The following is a 19,154-nucleotide window of genomic DNA, read 5'->3' as shown; positions in this document are numbered from 1 at the left end:
CTAGTAATCTTTGAACCTGTGATGTTCAAAACTGTTATATTTCGTCTTCAGTTCATCCGATCGAGAAACCCAGGTCTAATTCTAGTAATATTTGAACTTGTGATGTTCAAAACTGATATATTTCGTCTTCAGTTCATCCGAACGAGAAACCCTGGTCTGACTCTAGTAATCTTTGAACCTGTGATGTTCGAAACTGATATATTTTGTCTTCAGTTCATCCGAACGAGAAACCCAGGTCTAACTCTAGTCATATTTGAACTTGTGATGTTCAAAACTGATATATTTCGTCTTCACTTCATCCGAACGAGAAACTCAGGTCTAACTCTAGTAATCTTTGAACCTGTGATGTTCAAAACTGATATATTTTGTCTTCAGTTCATCTGAACGAGAAACCCAGGTCCGACTCTAGTAATCTTTGAACCTGTGATGTTCAAAACTGATATATTTCGTCTTCAGTTCATCTGAACGAGAAACCCAGGTCTGACTCTAGTAATCTTTGAACCTGTGATGTTCAAAACTAATATATTTCGCCTTTAGTTCATCCGAAAGAGAAACTTAGGTCTAACTCTAGCAATCTTTGAACCTATGATGTTAGAATATGATATATCTCGTCTTTAGTTCATCCCAACGAGAAACTCAGGTCTAACTCTAATAATCTTCGAACATGGGATTTTCATACTTCGATATTTACGTATGTTGACTAATTTTAGAATTAGTTGATCTTACTAAAGTATACTTAGACGTTTACATACCACCTCTCGTCATATTTTGATTTGATTATATTTTAGAATCCAATCACGTTTATTGAATTCATTTCTCATTTTCTAATTCATTCCTTTGTATTCGAATTTATATATAATTGAAGATTAATAACTATATCCAAAGTTATTTTGATTTATATATAATATTCTATGGAATTTTATCGCATCAAAAGTTGATAAATACGAAAATGATTTACTCATCGAAGAATTTGCAGCGCATTCTCACCGTATAAGAGGATGTGAGAGTATGGATGGGGCCCATTTCTTCCCCACCCCTATCCAAATGCACCAAACGCTACCCTGGGTTTGTGCCATATCCCTCGGTGCATTCACAGTGCAAATTCTTCGGTGGGTCTAGCAAGACTTTGATAAATAAACCAGATGAAGGAAAGGAACCACACATGCTTCTCACACGCTTTTCTCAATCCTAGTTTATCTCTAACCCTAACTCACAACGGCGGCCTTCCCTCTCCATCACAGGATCCCTCTCTCTATCTGTGCAATAGATCGATTGCTGAATCACTCTCTCTATGTCACTCTTTCTATGCAACAAGGTAGTAATTTTTTCGAGTTTGCTCCTTTCTTCTGTTCAAAATCTAATTATTTATCATTGGGCTTCTTTCCCTTTTTCTCTTCATATCTCATTTTGCGTTTCTTTGGATATTTATGTTTTAATATAAGAAATTGGATTATTGATTTTGGACAATTGCAACAGGACATCGAAGAGAGGTGAAAGTTGTGAACATCTATGCATTACTCGAGATTTAATTAAATTTAATTGTATTATTGAACTGATTTAATTCAGTTGGGGTTTCGTTAATTTTTAACCAAGATTTCAATTCTAATTTAGGGTTTTTTTTCTTAGATGGGATTTCATTAATTGTGTACTAAGATGTCAACTCTAATGTTCATTGAAGGGTTGAAATTAGTTTTGGATTCAAAATTTTCTGTGAGGCTGAAGCATTTTAGAATTGGAATAATGGGGGTTATTGTAGAACAATATGAATTCTTGTTATTTCATTTTATATTCAACTATGACGATGTTTTTGAGTTGAAATATAGGGCATGAAGCATTATGCTTAATTTTCTTTTATTCTTTTCATTTTTTTATTCAAGTAAAAGTTAGGATTCTATCTTTTTTTAATTTTGTTTCCATTTTGGTCAAATGATTAAAAATTGTTTAGTGTTTTCTTAATTTTAATCACCTGTTAGGGTCTAGACCTATCCTATAATGGGTATTTACAGTTGGTGTTTATCTAGAATAACTGCTTGGTACTAATTATCTACCTTTCTAGTGTAAATCTCTTAAGATTTTGGTATAGATCTTAGTTGATCAATGTCTTACTTGTAATTATTTGATCAATGTCTTACAGCTCAGGTACCGATCTATTTAATGTTAATGATGTATGGTCCTACGCTACAACTTATTGCACAGGTCACGGAAAGGAAATTAGTTGTAAGAGATGCAAACAGGTTCCATTGTTTTGAAAGGGGAATATGTTCTTGTGGGGATTACTGGTGACAATGTTAAGAATAGCAAAGAGGCCAGGCAGGTGTCGATTGAGTAGCCATTGAATTTAGATTATGTCCAGGTATGTCTATACTAACATTCTTGCATCCAGATTTCCGATTGGGTCTTTCGTTATTGTACCAAAACATTTGCCCTTGATATTTCAGGTCATAGATATCCAGGAGCATGCATCCCATGAACATACTGTTGGACACTTAGGATATTTTTGTTGGCTTAAATTGGCAATACAACTCACTCATAAGCATAAATTATGAAATTTCTTTCAGATAAATATTCTCTACAATATGGCCAAAACTTTTGAGTTTCTCCTGGGGACAGTTTGCTTATTCTTCAAAATTTTCTCACTTCTGAATTTGTGGAACGTAACAGCAGTAGATGCGATTGTTGGAATCTTGCAACAATTGAAGAAACGTCAGATGTATCAAACAATAATATAAAGAACAGTATCAAACAACTCTACCACGAACAAATTGATGAGGGCAGAATCACAGGTTCAACAAGCTGTCCTTAACACATTAGTTCGCGGGTATACTCTGAAGTAATGCTAAACCCCAACGTGCGAAGATGTGTCCAGGATAAGACTGCCCGATATAACTTGAGTTAGCACAACACAAGTTACCCACTCTTGAACTCAGCAACAGGGATGGAAGCAAAACGCCGCACAAAATATAAGAAGAAGAAGAAGAAAAGTAGACCTAGAGATAGTCGCTGCTTATGTGTTTATTAAAAACAGAATTTCGAGTCATATTTATAGGATGAGATACTTGCAAATCAAGTTAGGTTTTTTTTGTTTTCTTCAAAAACAAGTAAAACTCGTAAAAGGAATTTCCCACAAATAAAACTCTTAAAAAATAATTTTGGAATTAAATTCCTAAAGAAAAAATTCTCCAAAAAGTAAATCCGAATAGGAAAGGGACTTGGTGCATGGTATACGCGTATATCGCATGGGTCAAAATATGTATTTTTGCCAACCCGCTCCACCCACGTTTTACAATTCATACATAAGTGTATGATTATATAGTGGAGCTCCTCTTTAGTTTTCCACAATGTGGGACTAAAGGTTCCACTTCATTCACCCAAAAATGAGTGAGTATCCTTAGACCCTTAGGTCATTAGATCAAACCATACCAAGACCATAAAATCTTTTTAATTAAAACTCATTTTCTCCAACAATCCCCCACATGAATGAAATATCGGAAAACGAAAAAATCAGAGTAAGGAAAATACCATTTAGACAAAGGTGTCCATGAGGTCTTGAACCTTGCTTAGTGAGAAGTTACCGGAACTACTAGCTAAACAGTGAACGCGATGTCTTGAACTGCTAGCGTTTGGTGTAGTTCAAATAATATCCACGCATGATATCCTCCAAGTGTTGCTAAGTTCGTGCCGTTTTGTCCATTTTGGCCCTGGACATATCCTGTTTCTCAGAATGCTCTAAAGAATTGGCTCCATTCTCATAGGAAGCGACCCACTTCCTCATTCAGATAGGTGAGTTCCATCAAGAGTGCTTACTGCTACACCCCACTTCAATCTTAAATTGAAACTATAGAACTCATTAAGACTTAATTAAAAGTCATCCTCCACATGCAGTCACACTATCACATCAACACCATAGGGAAGGGACAGATAATAAAATTATCTGATAGTGTTTACCTTTAACTACCACAAATTAGTTGTCTCATTCGAAACCTTGATCTTGGAATCTCCAGTCAGCAAGGTTGAGTATCCTTCATGGCAAGTTTAATTATTTGAGCCTAAGCCCCATCCCCTTCGATGCTTTACTAACTATCTCCTTGGACAAGCCTTTCGTCAAAGGGTCCGCGATATTCTCCTTGGACCTTGTCCAATCTATGGAAATAACGCCTGTTGAGATTAGTAATTTCAAAGAATCATGTCTTCTACGCATATGTATAGACTTTCCATTGTAGAAGCTATTTTTAGCTCTACCTATTGCAGATTTGCTGTCACAATGTATAGATATAGCTGGCACAGGCCTATGCCAGAGAGGAATATCTTCTAAAAAGTTTCTTAGCCATTCGGCCTCCTCTCCTGCTTTATCTAACGCAATAAACTCCGACTCCATAGTTGAGCGAGCTATACATGTCTGTTTGGAACTCTTCCAAGATACAGACGCACCTGCTAGAGTGAATACATATCCACTCGTAGACTTAGACTCCTCTGAGTCTGCTATCCAGTTCGCATCACAAAATCCCTCAAGGACGGCCGGATACCCTTCGTAATTCAAACAAAAGGTCATTGTGTACTTCAAGTACTTTAGCACTCTATTAAGTGCATCCCAATGTTTCTGCCCTGGATTACAAGTATACCTGCTTAACCTACTCACAGCATAAGCAATGTCTGGTCTCGTACAATTCATCAAATACATCAGACTTCCTATGACTCTTGAGTATTCAAGTTGGTTAACACCTACACCCTTATTCTTCATGAGTTTGCAAGAAGAATCATATGGAGTGCAAACAGGTTTACAGTCAAACTGATTATATTTCTTAAGTATGGATTCAACATAATGAGACTGACTCAGACTATAGCCATTAGAAGTTTTTCTAATCTTCATCCCTAATATGACATCAGCGGGGCCTAAGTCTTTCATGTCAAAGTTTCATTCAACATTTTCTTAGTGGTATTAATAACATCCATGTTTGTACCTAGTATAAGCATATCATCAACATACAAGCATACAATCACACAGGCATCCTTGACAAGTTTAGTATAAACACACTTATCAGATTCATTAATTCTAAAACCACTAGAAATCATCACATGATCAAATTTCTCATGCCACTGTTTAGGTGCTTGTTTCAATCCATACAAAGATTTCTTCAGTTTACAAACCTTCTTCTCACAACCTTTAACTACAAATCCTTCGGGTTGTTCCATATAAATTTCTTCATCTAATTCACCATTCAAAAACGCTGTCTTTACATCCATTTGATGTATCTGTAGGTTATGGACAGAAGCTATAGCAATTAACATCCTAATGGAGCTAATTCTACTTACTGGTGAATATGTATCAAAGAAGTCTATACCTTCTATCTGTTTATAGCCTTTCGCTACCAACCTAGCCTTGTATTTTTCAATAGTTCCATTTATATTACGTTTTCTCTTGAAAATCCATTTACAACCTATGGCCTTAGACCCTGGAGGTAAATCTACAAGTTCAAAAGTACCGTTTTCTCGAATGGAATCCATTTCACTAATTGAAGCTTCTTTCCACCATGGAGCTTCAGGACAAGTCATGGCTTCTTTTAAGTCTGAGGATCAGACTCGGCTAGGTCTGTAATGCAACCAGGATAGGTTTTCATAGTTTTAACCCTTTTACCTCTTCTAGGTTCTATTTCTGGTTCATCTTCCTCTAAAGGTAATGACTGACTGGATGATGTAAATTCTAGGGGATCATCTAAACATCTCTTTCGAGAATCACGTTTCATAGGAAAAACATTCTCAAAGAACTCAGCATCCCTAGACTCCATGATAGTATTCAACCCTATGTCAGAAATTTCAGAACTCACAACCATAAACCTATGAGCACTAGAATGCTCAGGATACCCTATAAAAACACAATCAACGGTTTTGGGTCCTATCTTATTTGTCTTAGGAGGAGGGATGGCCACCTTTGCCAAGCACCCCCACACTTTGAAGTAATCATAAGATGGTTGTTTTTTTCCATAACTCATATGGACTTTTATCTGATCCTTTAAAGGGTACTCTGTTCAGGATGTAATTGGCTGAGAGGATAGCCTCCCCCCACAAATTCGAAGGTAATCCTGAACTAATCAACATGGCATTCATCATATCCTTAAGGGTACGGTTCTTTCGTTCAGCTACACCATTGGATTGAGGTGAATAAGGGGCTGTAGTTTCATGTATTATCCCATGTTCTTCACAGAAATCTCCAATAGGAATTAGATACTCACCACCACGGTCAGACCTAAAAGTTTTAATGGTAGCATTCAATTGGTTTTCAACTTCACGTTTATATATCTTAAAGGCTTCTAAGGCATTGTCCTTCCCTCTAAGCAAATAAACCTGACAGTACCTCGTACAATCATCTATAAAAGTGACAAACCATTTCTTACCACCTCTAGTTTGAACTGACTTCATGTCAACTACGTCTGAATGAATCAATTCTAAGGGTTTAGTGTTTCTCTGGACATTCTTCCTGAATGATTTCTTAGCATGCTTAGATTCTACGCAAATCTCACACTTATAACTTTTATCCAAAGTGAATTTGGGTATGCAGCCTACGCTAGCCAGTTTATGCATTGATTTGTAATTTACATGACCAAGTCTACCATGCCAAACATTCGATGACACACACATGTAAGCAGAAGAATCATTCAATTTCACTTCAGGACAGGTTACATTAAGTTTGTAAAGACCTCCAGTCTTATAACCCTTACCCACATAATCATTGCCCTTAGTTACTATAAGTTTTCCAGACTCAATTGAAACTTTAAAACCCTTATCATCTAAAACAGAACAAGAAACAAGATTTTTGCAGATGTCTGGAACATGAAGAACTTCATTCAATGTGAGAGTCTTGCCAGATGTGAGCTTCAGACCGACCTTTCCTTTTCCTGCAACCTCTGATGCAGATGAGTTACCCATATAGAGTTTCTCGCCTTCCCCTACCCTCTGGTAGGAGGTGAACAGGTCTCTGTTCCCACAAACATGCTTGGTAGCTCCAGAGTCTACCCACCAGTCCATCACATTGGTCACCAAATTAACTTCAGACACTACTGCAGAAAACTCGTCCTTGTTCTTTTCAACCAAGTTAGCACTATCCTTTTTGTCCTTACGATGTCTACAGTGAACTGCCATATGTCCAGTAACTCCACACGCATAACAAGCACCCTTAATTTTAGTAATGCTAGACTCTGGTTTTCGAAACATACCTTTCTTGGGAGGACCACGCTTAGAGTTACGATTGTTACTCTCACCTTTTCCAGCTTTGGAAGATCTGTGTTCAGTCATATGAGCTTTGTTACTCATGTCCCTTGCAGAAGACACGTTCTTATCCTTGGTGCACAGCATCTCTTCCACTTGAATTTTCTTTCCTAATTCAACCATGTTGATCTCGCCAGTTTCATGTCTTAGCTTTTTCTTGTATTCAGACCAAGAAGATGGCAACTTCTCAATTACCGCAGATACTTGAAACGTCTCATCAATGACCATACCTTCAGCAAGAATCTCATTAATGATCTGTTGAAATTCGAGAAATTGATCAACAACAGGTTTATCATTCGTCATCTTGAAGTCCATAAACTTCGCCACCAGAAATTTCTTGCTCCCTGCAGTCTCCGCTTGATACTTTGCTTCTAACGCAGTCCACAAATCATAAGCACTGAAATTTTCTTTAGCATTGTAAAAATCATACATCGCATCTTCCAAACCATTCATGATATGATTTTTCGCCAGAAAATTACACCTCTTGTTATACTCGATCGCCTCCTCAGTTAAACCTTCAGCATTCATCAATTCAGCATGTGGAACAAGTACATAATCCAGTTCATGATGGCTTAGATAAAATAGCATCTTGGATTGCCATCTCTTGAAATCCTTTCCGTTAAACTTCTGTGGTCTTTCAACATCGTTCTTTCCCATTGTTACAAGGAATATTAATGTGTTAAGATTGTTGGAATCTTGCAACAATTGAAGAAACGTCAGATGTATCAAACAATAATATAAAGAACAGTATCAAACAACTCTACCACGAACAAATTGATGAGGGCAGAATCATAGGTTCAACAAGCTGTCCTTAACACATTAGTTCGCGGGTATACTCTGAAGTAATGCTAAACCCCAACGTGCGAAGATGTGTCCATGATAAGACTGCCCGATATAACTTGAGTTAGCACAACACAAGTTACCCACTCTTGAACTCAGCAACAGGGATGGAAGCAAAACGCCGCACAAAATATAAGAAGAAGAAGAAAAGTAGACCTAGAGATAGTCGCTGCTTGTGTGTTTTTTAAAAACAGAATTTCGAGTCATATTTATAGGATGAGATACTTGCAAATCAAGTTAGGTTTTTTTTGTTTTCTTCAAAAACAAGTAAAACTCGTAAAAGGAATTTCCCACAAATAAAACTCTTAAAAAATAATTTTGGAATTAAATTCCTAAAGAAAAAATTCTCCAAAAAGTAAATCCGAATAGGAAAGGGACTTGGTGCATGGTATACGCGTATATCGCATGGGTCAAAATATGTATTTTTGCCCACCCGCTCCACCCACGTTTTACAATTCATACATAAGTGTATGATTATATAGTGGAGCTCCTCTTTAGTTTTCCACAATGTGGGACTAAAGGTTCCACTTCATTCACCCAAAAATGAGTGAGTATCCTTAGACCCTTAGGTCATTAGATCAAACCATACCAAGACCATAAAATCTTTTTAATTAAAACTCATTTTCTCCAACAGCGATATAGGAGAAGGAGGGGATCCCGAAGGAGCCAATATTCGCTCTTCTATTGAGTGTTCTGAAGAAAAATTAAGCAGACAAAATTTGTGGGTGAGGAAATCACTGTAGATACAAAATCACTTTTATTGGATGGTTTTCTTGTTGATTATTGCTATAAAATGGGAAACTTGTGGAAGTCTTGCAACATTGAACAATTGCAGATACTACAATGCTGTATCAGTATTATTTATCTTCTTTCATGTGGTCAATTTAGGAGCCCCATTATCAAGCAAATGCGGATGGTTGCAGCATCCAGTACCATGGTCGAGATCTGGTTCCTAAGAAATAAGATGGTTATTGAAAACGTGGTTCTCTCAATTTGTAAGATAAAGCACAGAGTGACTATACATTACATATATTCTCTTCTTGCTTCTTACCTATAAATTGTTACTATAGAACCTATCAACACTTTCCACGGAAATTATAATACAGACACACCACCTATTTGGCTAAGTTATCACCATAGGAACCACTAAAATTCACTTGATCTAGATCTAGATCTAGGTTTAATCTGTCAAATTACCTGACACATGTGCTTCGACTTTGCGCTAATGTACTGACTTGACCTTAACTTCATACTGCATTGTTAATTATTGAGTTGACATTATGTTAAAGAGGGAATATGAAGTATACTTTAGTAACCTATTTTGTTCTACTGTGTATTAAGAACTTAACAAAGTCATTGTATTGATGTTAATTTGCTTTGCAGGAATGACTTTCTTTGTCGTATGTGAACCAGAGACACAACACATGGATGCTCTACTTGATATCATTTATGAAGTATTGGCCAAGTTCATCATCATCGAAATCATAAATCTTTTTTTTTGTGTAATTTTAAACCTAGTGGATACAATGAATGAATACCTTTTGGAGAACTTACTCTATACTGCAGTAGGAGGAATCCGACCCTCCGTGGTAAGCATTGCTACTCATTTACCCTAAAATCTCTTCACCAGTCTGAATTTCGTGTCACTTGGTCCCTTAATCTATTTTTTCACATCTTCAGAATTCTATTGACATACTTTTAACTTTGTTCTGCAGTTTGAAGTCTTAACGCTTTTGAGTTTTTGTTCAATTGTGATATACAGGTAAAGTGTTCATTCACTATTTTTTAGTTGTCAGGTCTGATCAAGGTTTGTGTTGATTTGTAGGAGCAACATCTATTGTCCTTGCAGATATTTTTTGGTATTGTTGGGACTTGAGCTGACTACGCATTTTTGTTTCTTGGTTCTACAGGTCTGTTTTGTCTAGATCCGATTGAATTTAAGTTAGTGATCAAAGACATAAATGGTGAAGTCTGGCAGGTAAAATTCTACACCGTATGAATAATTTTGAACTTTTTTAGTTAGGTTTGTAAAAGAATTTTAGATTGAGCATTTAATTTAGTGCTGAAAAATGTTAACTTGTTTGCAGGTGCTGATTGTAAGAAAGGTGGTTAGTGTGGATCAATAATGATAAAGAGTGGTTCAACAGTCATTGACTCATTGTTGGGTTCTATCCTGTCAAATATGATGTTAGTTCTTGGATGCGCCTTCTTCACTGGAGGTCTACTAGTGCACAATAAAGTACAAACCTTTGATAGGTAAACTTGGCAATTCATTTCTATGGAGATGATTTCTTGCTTGAGAATTTTTGTTGTGCGGGATAAGTTGTTTCACATACATATCGTATCATTTGGTATTCTAGCATAATGCAATTAAACTGGGCTTATCTTTCCAACAGGAAGGTGCAGTGGTGAATTAACTCTTGATGGCTGTCAAGGGTATAATGTTCCCAGCTGTGCTTCACATCACACACATAGATATCCACTTCAAGGGTATAATGTTCCCAGCGTAACTAAACATGTGAGTTAGCCCTATCACATGTTGAACCATGTATATTATCAACTTTGAATATGCAATTATAACTCTTGTCTGAGACTAATGAATAAGATTGAATTTTTTTTGGATAAATTACTTTCTTTGAGCTTCTAAATTAAATGTATTGACTTCCTTTATGCAGTTTGTGAATGTATGAATTGCAATTACAAAAAGAATAGCCTGCAATTGGGTTTCAGGTTTAATTATATTGTAGGCTTGTACACTGGAAGTGCGAATCCAGGATGAGGACCAGTATTATAGGCCTGTAAACTGGAAGCCCAGGTCTATGATCATGACCTGAGTTGTACTTTTTTTTAATTGTAACTAAAGAATTGTCACGGGAAAAACCGTAACAAATTTTTTTAGTGAAATAAACAGTTAAAACCGTTACAAACACAATCACAATTATTAATAACGCCCTAAACCGTTGGATTATGTGTGGCAATTAAAACACGTGTCGCTATCATAAAATTAGGTCAATTGTGACAGTTAGTTATTGTTACGTTTCTTTTATGTGACCGTATCTGGATTTTGTCACAGATAAAACCGTTACAAACGCAATCACAACTATTAATAAAGGCCTATTTAGTACGGTTATAACCGTTACAAATTCAATTAGTAACAGGTATAGCCTGTGACAAAATCCTGGAAATGGTGTAGTGTAGTCTGGTCATTTTCACAGTCTGCATAGTATTTTGTTACACTTTTTCCATTAAGGGTAGTATGGTCATTTTAACAGTCAGTAATATTTTACGTTACTAATTTCCGATAAGGGTAGTCTGGTCATTTTCACAATCTTTGGAATTTTTATTGCACTTATTCCGATAAGGGTAGTCTGGTAATTTTCACTGTCTTCGGAAGAAGCAAATATGTCAAAGTCAAAATTTTATAAAGTCATGACTTGTTGACTTGGTCTTGATCCTGTTTTCTAATATTAAGAAAATAAAAAAGAAAAAGAAAAATGTATTTTGATTTATAAAAATGAAATATAATTGTTAGTTTGTACAAATGTGGGAAAATTAGTGACAAGTAAAATTTCAAAGAGTTATAATTTTGGGGTTGTTTTAGATATGGTGAAATATTTGGGTGGAATCATCACTTTGAATTATAATTGTGATTGTCTGTAAAATTGTCAACAAATATTATTATGCCTAATAAAAGAATTTAATATTCCTAATTATTATCCCGAATACAAAATTTAATAACAGTTATAACTGTTGCAGGACTTATCACAGGTGTATCTGTGACTGAAAAATAAACTGTGACAGGTTGCACTGTTACAAAATCCTGGTTTTGGTGTAGTGCCATGTGCTCGTTGATACTCTTCATACATCACTATTGCTTTTTCTTTTAAGTACTGGAGAGTAGGAGTGAATTTACAAGTATATCCTTTGCTTACCAATTAAGCTAACTAAGATAAGATACTATGTAGACTATCCTAGGGATGTTATACTACACATTCTTTCATTGGGCGCCACATGTCGAGTATAGTTTTTGGTGTCTACATCATAAGCGTAGATCAAGACCTTCAGTTAAAATTAAAATAAATAGAAACACAATTTTACTACACTATGCAATATATATGAACAGTCAAGATCTATTGCCAATTAGCCATAATATGCATGATCTATATAAACACAAAGGTTGGCAAAAGGCAATCTAAGAACATGTAAAAAAATTATATTATTTGACTCACCATAATTAGGCAAAACTTACTCAATTGGTAGTAATTAGGCAAAACTTGTTTAATGAAAGAAAAATTCAGTCAACATAAAAGAAAAAACTACAAAAATTCAGAAAAAACTTACCCCTAAATATTGTATTGTCAACAAAAACCTTTGTTCAATGGAGATTTACAAAACTATTAATAGAGAGCAAAATAAATTTTAGTCATCAAAACTGTATAAATAATCCAATACAAACGACCAAAGAATCATACTTACAGCACAAAACCAATGTTATCGGCACTTTTGCTCCTTGTGCCGGCCAACATAAAAAAAAAGAAGCATGAACAGACGAACAGATTAGAGTAGAGCATTGCACAATCCTTATCAAAATAACACATGAGAATATAGAAGAAGATTACAGAACATGAACATGAGAAAAGAAGAACGGAAATTTCTTTTCTCTGGGTTTACTTTTGTGATGCAGAGATTACTGGAAGAGTATTCATCCATTAGGTTTAGATCAAATTCCAAATCCCGTTTTCAGTTAGGTTTTCTACCCTTTCCCAAGGTTCCTAATGTAGCTTCGACTCCTAATACGGCAGTCTATCGACTTCCGAATTTAAGTTGGATTTCCATAAAATATTAACCAATCAAATGTTGCCAAGTGTCCTCACCAAAATTCTCGTTTCACAAAAGCTAGATAAACCTTATTTCAGCCAATAGGAAGCGAGGGTTTCCTCACCATTCAATGTGAGAGCTTTATTTGTCTAGGCCTTTAAGTCAACATAAAAGAAAAAAAAACAAAGAAATTCAGAAAAAACTTACCCCTAAATATTGTATTGTCAACAAAAACTTTGTTTAACAGAGATTTACAAAACTATTAATAAAGAGCAAAATAAATTTTAGTCGTCAAAAATGTATAGATAATCCAATACAAACAATCAAAGAATCATACCTACATCACAAAACCAATGTTACCGGCACCTTTGCTCCTTGTGCCTGCCAACATAAAAAAAACATGAACAAACGAAGAGATTAGGGTAGAGCATTGCACAATCCTTATCAAAATAACACATGAGAATATAGAAGAAGATTACGGAACATGAGAGAAGAAGAACGAAAATTTATTTTCTCTGGGTTTACTTTTGTAATGCAGAGATTACTGGAAGAGTATACAGAGTGAATAGTAGTTGTTAACCAGATAGAAAAAAGAAAAGAAAAAAAAACGGTTATACCCGCCACCCTATCCGCCAAATAATGGGTCGGATAGGATCTTACCGGTTTAGTGACGGGTAGGGTGGCGGGTAAAAAAATTCTTACCCGCCAGTTAGCGGGTAGGGTGGCGAAATAGCCCATATCCTACCCACCCTACCCGTTGTGCAGCCCTAGCGAGAACTCTATGACTCTTGTAAACAAACGCATCTTTTCCTCTCTTCAAACATTCACTTTACTCTCTACGCCCAAAATTCTCAATTTCTCAGAACCCTAGCGGACATTTCTCTCTGTAAATCCCTTTTCTTCATTTCAATGGGCAACTTCAGTGGTCTTCCAACAGATATTGTACTCGACATTTTGACTCGTCTTCCAACTGAATCAGTATTAGAGTGTAAATTAGTTTGTAGGCCGTGGAGAAATCTTGTATCTCGTTCATCCATCATTATCTAAATTGCATCTAACTCGTCTCAATCACTCTGCTGATTCCAGTAAGTTAAGCTTTATTGTCTTAAGTCTTAAGCATTTTTACTATTTTGAGTACGATGAGAACAATGTTGAAACCCCTATTGATAGTATGAGAACGATCAATTTCACCCCTCCATTTGCAACTTCTGGTTATACCTTTTTTGGTTCAATTAATGGTTTGGTCTGTTTATCTGGATACCATGATAGATCTGTTTGTATTTGTAATCCGGTGACAAAAGAATATGTTAAGCTACCAAAATTTAGCAGAGATTCCGACTCGGATCAGTATTTTCCTTGGGCGAGAGGGTTTGGTTACCTTCCTTTAACTAATGAGTATAAATTTGTTGAAAGTATTAGGTTAAAAACAGACCTCAGTATTGTCGAGGTTGGGGTGTACACTTTTGGCAGTGGCAATGGGTGGAGAAATGTTGGGAGGTTTGATCTCAAGTGTGGTGATACGCTTATCGATAATGGTGTCTTTGTGAATGGAGCGCTGTATTGGGTTAATAAAACTGGTGGAGTTGTTTTTGTTTTTGATTTGACTGAGGAAAAGTTTCGTGAACAGATTTCACCACATCCTAAGCCAACAGGTTGGTGGCATGGATATTCTATAGGGGTTCTGGGTGGGGCTTTATACTATGCTATTGAACATGGCTATCAGTTGAACGAAAGCACATCTGACATCTGGCTACTGAAAGGGAAGAACGATAGTCATGACATGAAAGAGCAGGTGCATCAAGAGACATTGGGTTGGAGTCATGAGTTCAGTTATCCAGAAAAAAAAACCATTTTCCTTGGTAAAGGGTGGCGGTGTTTTACATTTTTATTATTGGTCTCTTGGCATTTATGATGCAGTAACTTCAACCTCGAAGGAGCTTGTGTGTTTTAGTTCAGTTAATCAAATATTACCTCACAACAACACCTTAGTTTCGTTGAAAGAATTGGGAGAAGAAGATGTAAAAATATTGGATTCAGCTAGACTTATTGAAGACAGAAAGCCGTTTTTCCCGACGAAGGAGCTAACAAGATAAGCTCCCTGGATACGTTCATTTACTGGTAATCTTAGCTGAGCTTCTGAATTAAAATTTAGATATTTATGTCGATTTTAACTTGATATAGTAAAAACCTTGTGGCATTATCGTAATGAGTATTTTATAGAGCCTACTGTGTTTTTCATGTCATCAATCTCAACTTGACACTATCATCCTTTTAGTTTTTTCATAAGCTATATTGCTTCGTGTATGTGCTATTTGTTGCGCACTCACTCTGAGTACAGTTGGTGAATGTAAATTAGTTTCAGCTGTTGTTAATAACCAAGCTAGTTGTTTGTCTTGAAATAATTCTACGTTTCCCATATCCATTGGAAAGATCATTTCTGGCCAGGTATCTGACAAACTAGTAAGAAGGATGCCGTAACTGTTGGCAGAAAAGAATTTTCATCTTCTTATTTATGGATGAGTTTTCTTAAAAATGTAGTTATCCGCACATTTCATCCATACATCAACGCTTGCATCAGTTTTTCCATATTATTTAACTCTGAGGTTCAGTTAGATCATAACTGCATCATTTAACACAAGAGCTGCTGGAATGTCACCTAGTCCGATAACAATGGCATCATTATATATTTTGTTCTTTGTTTTCACCTTTAGAGGGTATGAGAAGATCAGTAACTCGAAAATTGACGTGATCTGTAAACAATGCCTAACGACTCTAACCTGTAATTGACACGAGGTCCGTTGCATTTGTTTCTTCTAAAAGTACCTGCTTATATATGATTTTAATAGTTCCTGCATAAATTATAGAATTATTTAAGGTCATACATGCTTGACTCAGTAGTTCCCATTTCTGTTTACCCTATGATATTCTTTGTTTTTCTCAATACAGAGGGTTAGTTTCTCAACATAGCAGCAGTAGTCATATTTCCTGTATCTTAAACTGCTCTCATAATATTTTTACTGTTAAATTCCATTCTGTGACATAGCAATAGAAACTTTCTTTAATGTATGTGGAATTGTAGATTTCACGTCCACTTTACAGGCTCAAATTTAATGTGAACTTTCATACTTCCCCATAATGTTAATGTTGCAGGCAGGGATCTAAGTTTCATAAATTGTGCAGGCTAATGCTCTGCAAATCTGGAAATCTCGACAAGTGCAAGGTAGCTAGAGCAGGAAGAAGCTCTGATTTTGCTTAAAGCTATAGTGTATCTTTCATATGCAGCGCAGCTATCTCCTGTCACTAAAAAATGGAATACCAATGGGGCTATTGAATCTTTGCCTTCTAATATGAGAGTAAAACTTTCTCTAATTCTGTTTTAGGTCTTCAATGGTTGTATGTCAAACTTCTGTTTGCACTCCTAAAGTGGTTTGAATAGATCTAGTTTAATTTGTTTTGTGCAATGTGTTGTAGCATAGGTAAACAATTTTCTATATTTAAATAAACTGTCGGCTATTATATTGAATAGGATGGCAACGGTACTGGCTGATATGATATGGAGATGAAAAGATTTGCAACTAATTTATTTCCAGAAGATGAATGGTTTGCTGAAGCTGCTCAAATGGCAATCAGAATCATGACTGACAAAGCTAAGTACGGCAATGGAGATCAAGATGTTGAAAGCCCAGTTGCTTCCATTTCGGCACGATTCATTTCATCAGTTGTATCTCATGGAAGTTGAATCGTGTTTTTTCTAACAACATATTAACTTTACTTTTAATTTTCATTTGATGGAAAATGAGCAACATATTAACGCGGGAAGAGATCCACTGGGAACCATAGGTACACTTTGTCTATTTTAGACCAACTCTTGAAATACGCTGTCTATTGGTTGTTATTTTTATCCCATGAGGTTTTACTGTTTGGGAAGCATTTTTCTTCAGAATCGTGGTTCAAAATATCATTTCATTATCGGACTCATTTAGACGTCAGCTTGATTGAGTCCAATCTGAATTTCACTTCGGCTGTAGTTTTAGGTGGTTTTTGCCCAAAGAATGCTAACCAACGTTTAAAAAATGCTCTTGGCCATGGAATGTTAATTCAAATCTACATGATTATACGAGGTGCCACGACGAGGTCTCAGTACTGCTCGAAGTCTCTAATATCTAGCAAGGATTAACTAATCCGTTGGATAATACTAGGATAATTAAGAAAGTTCCTTTCATTCCTGTTAGATGGCTGGTTTTCACTCGAATATTATGACCTTATACAAAACACAATGCGAGTTTTCAATGTTAATGCTGTGACTTGCGATGTATATGTTCCAACTATCGACCCAACATAACAAATGTGTATGCTCGGACTTGTTTAAATAGAAGGATCAAAGTTGTGATGAAGAATTTAATTAGAAATTGCAGTTAGAAATATTTTTTTTTTTTACTCGGTCAAAAATGGATTGAGCAAAAGCTAAAAAGCAAAAAACAGGGAGAGTTCGGACTAGCACTCAGCCGAAAGACAGGCTAACCGCCAGAGAGAACTAATTGAAACAAAAATAACTTTGGCCAGGCCATTCTACAGGCAGAAAGAAACCCGGCCGACCCTCATAGAATTCAAAGATGTCTTCAGCCAGCAAACACGCTCGCTTAGCTAAAGCATCAGCAGAAAAATTTATCTCCCTATAGCTATGGATGTAACGAAAGTTGGAGAAAAACTTCTTGGCCATTCTCCATTTCTGTCTTAGCTGCCAGGGTAGTTCATCCTTCTCAAAAGCTTGAATACAACTCCTCGAATCAGACCGAATGCAAATGTTGGTGGTCCTCCAGCTCTTAGCTAACATCGTACCATAAATGATTGCACATGCCTCTGCATAGAAGTTGGTTTGCCAGCCAAGCCCAACGCACAGAACGCCAAGCACCGTTGAATTATCATCACGAAACATAACCCCCGCACCAGCTTGGCCTGGGTTGCCCATTGACGCACCGTCGCAGCAGATCATTATCTCATCAGGATTTGGAGGAGACCATCTAATCTCAAGAGGGATGGAGACCTTGCAAGACCTGTGTTGAACCCGGAAATAGTTCAAGATCTTCAAATCTTCTACAGTGTTGAACATATGACCCTTCATTCTAGTTGAGTTGTCACGGATCAATTGATAGACCCGACCTTTAAAACCCGACCAATGAATAGGAGCATTCTCAAAGTAGGCCTTGTTGCGAGTCTTCCACAGCTCCGTGACAATGGCAAGATTTGTGACCAGCCACAAGTCCTTAATCATCCTACTACGACCTTTTGCAGCCTGGTAGGAAGACACTAGGTTCTCCATTGGTTGGATAGTGAAGATATCGGCAGCCCAAGCCCAGATCTTCCTAGCAAAGCTACAGTGCCAAGTAATATGGCTTAAGGTCTCACAATTCTTGCGGCATAAGCGGCACATTGAGGCCAAACTTCTCCCAGTCTTCTTAATGATGTTGTCATCAGTTGCACAACATTGTTTGGTCCATATCTTCCAGTACTGCACACCCAAAGAAGGATGGACCACCTTTCTCGAGAATAAAGCAGCACAGGGCTGAACATCATGTGGAGAGTTGATGGCTGCCTTGGCAGATTTGACCGAGAAAACACCCTTTTTATCCAGGTCCCAAATCTTAAAATCATCACCCCCAGCAATAATTGGCAAGTTGTCTTCATCGATGTTACAACGAAGCATCAGATTTCTTGTAGCTTGAGGGATTGCCCAAATACCATCGGCAATGATATCACACACTCTTTCCTGGAAGTCGTTAGGCCCTTTAGAAGAAATGCCTAGCTTCTTGGCAATCGAAAAATCACCACACCAATTATCAAAGAAAAGGGAAGAGCTCTCGCCATTGCCTATAATTGATCTTGTGTGCTTTTGCACAAAATTAAAAACCAATCTAATCCCTGGAAAGACAGACGAACCAAGCTTGTAGTCAATCAAATTGCCATTACTCTTGAAGTATTTAGCTCTCAGAAACTTATCCCAAATCTTGTCAGAATCTCTTATATAGATCCAAAGCTTCATCAACATTGCTTTGTTAACGTCTAACAGCTTTTTGAGGCCCAAACCTCCTTCACTCTTCGAGCAACACAAGCTATCATAACGAACTGTGAAGTATTTACGTTTCTCCGCATCACCAGACCAAAGGAAATTTCTAATGGCCTTTTCAACTTGCTTGATGGCCATACATGGACATTTATAAACATCCATTGAATGGATA

At 36.6% G+C, this 19,154-nt stretch overlaps 1 protein-coding gene and 1 long non-coding RNA gene across 2 annotated transcripts; both read left to right on the top strand.

The window, feature by feature from the left end:
• The first annotated feature begins 1,267 nt into the window (after positions 1-1,267).
• Positions 1,268-2,347, top strand: LOC113318102. Its single transcript, XR_003344281.1, has 3 exons — positions 1,268-1,315; positions 1,477-1,490; positions 2,135-2,347. It is a non-coding gene; the product is annotated as an uncharacterized LOC113318102 (long non-coding RNA).
• Positions 2,348-13,768: 11,421 nt separating this feature from the next.
• On the top strand, positions 13,769-16,266 carry LOC113317182 (putative F-box protein At1g32420). The gene is made up of 2 exons (XM_026565313.1): positions 13,769-15,036; positions 16,099-16,266. The coding sequence occupies exon 1, from the start codon at positions 14,090-14,092 to the stop codon at positions 14,828-14,830; it is 741 nt and encodes a 246-aa protein (XP_026421098.1). The 5' UTR covers positions 13,769-14,089; the 3' UTR covers positions 14,831-15,036; positions 16,099-16,266.
• Positions 16,267-19,154: the final 2,888 nt, after the last annotated feature.

The sequence above is a fragment of the Papaver somniferum genome, chromosome 10 (genome assembly GCF_003573695.1).
Source record: "Papaver somniferum cultivar HN1 chromosome 10, ASM357369v1, whole genome shotgun sequence".
NCBI classification, from domain to species: Eukaryota; Viridiplantae; Streptophyta; class Magnoliopsida; order Ranunculales; family Papaveraceae; genus Papaver; species Papaver somniferum.
Note: the sequence above shows the minus strand (reverse complement) of the source record. Positions and strands in the feature narration are given on the sequence as shown.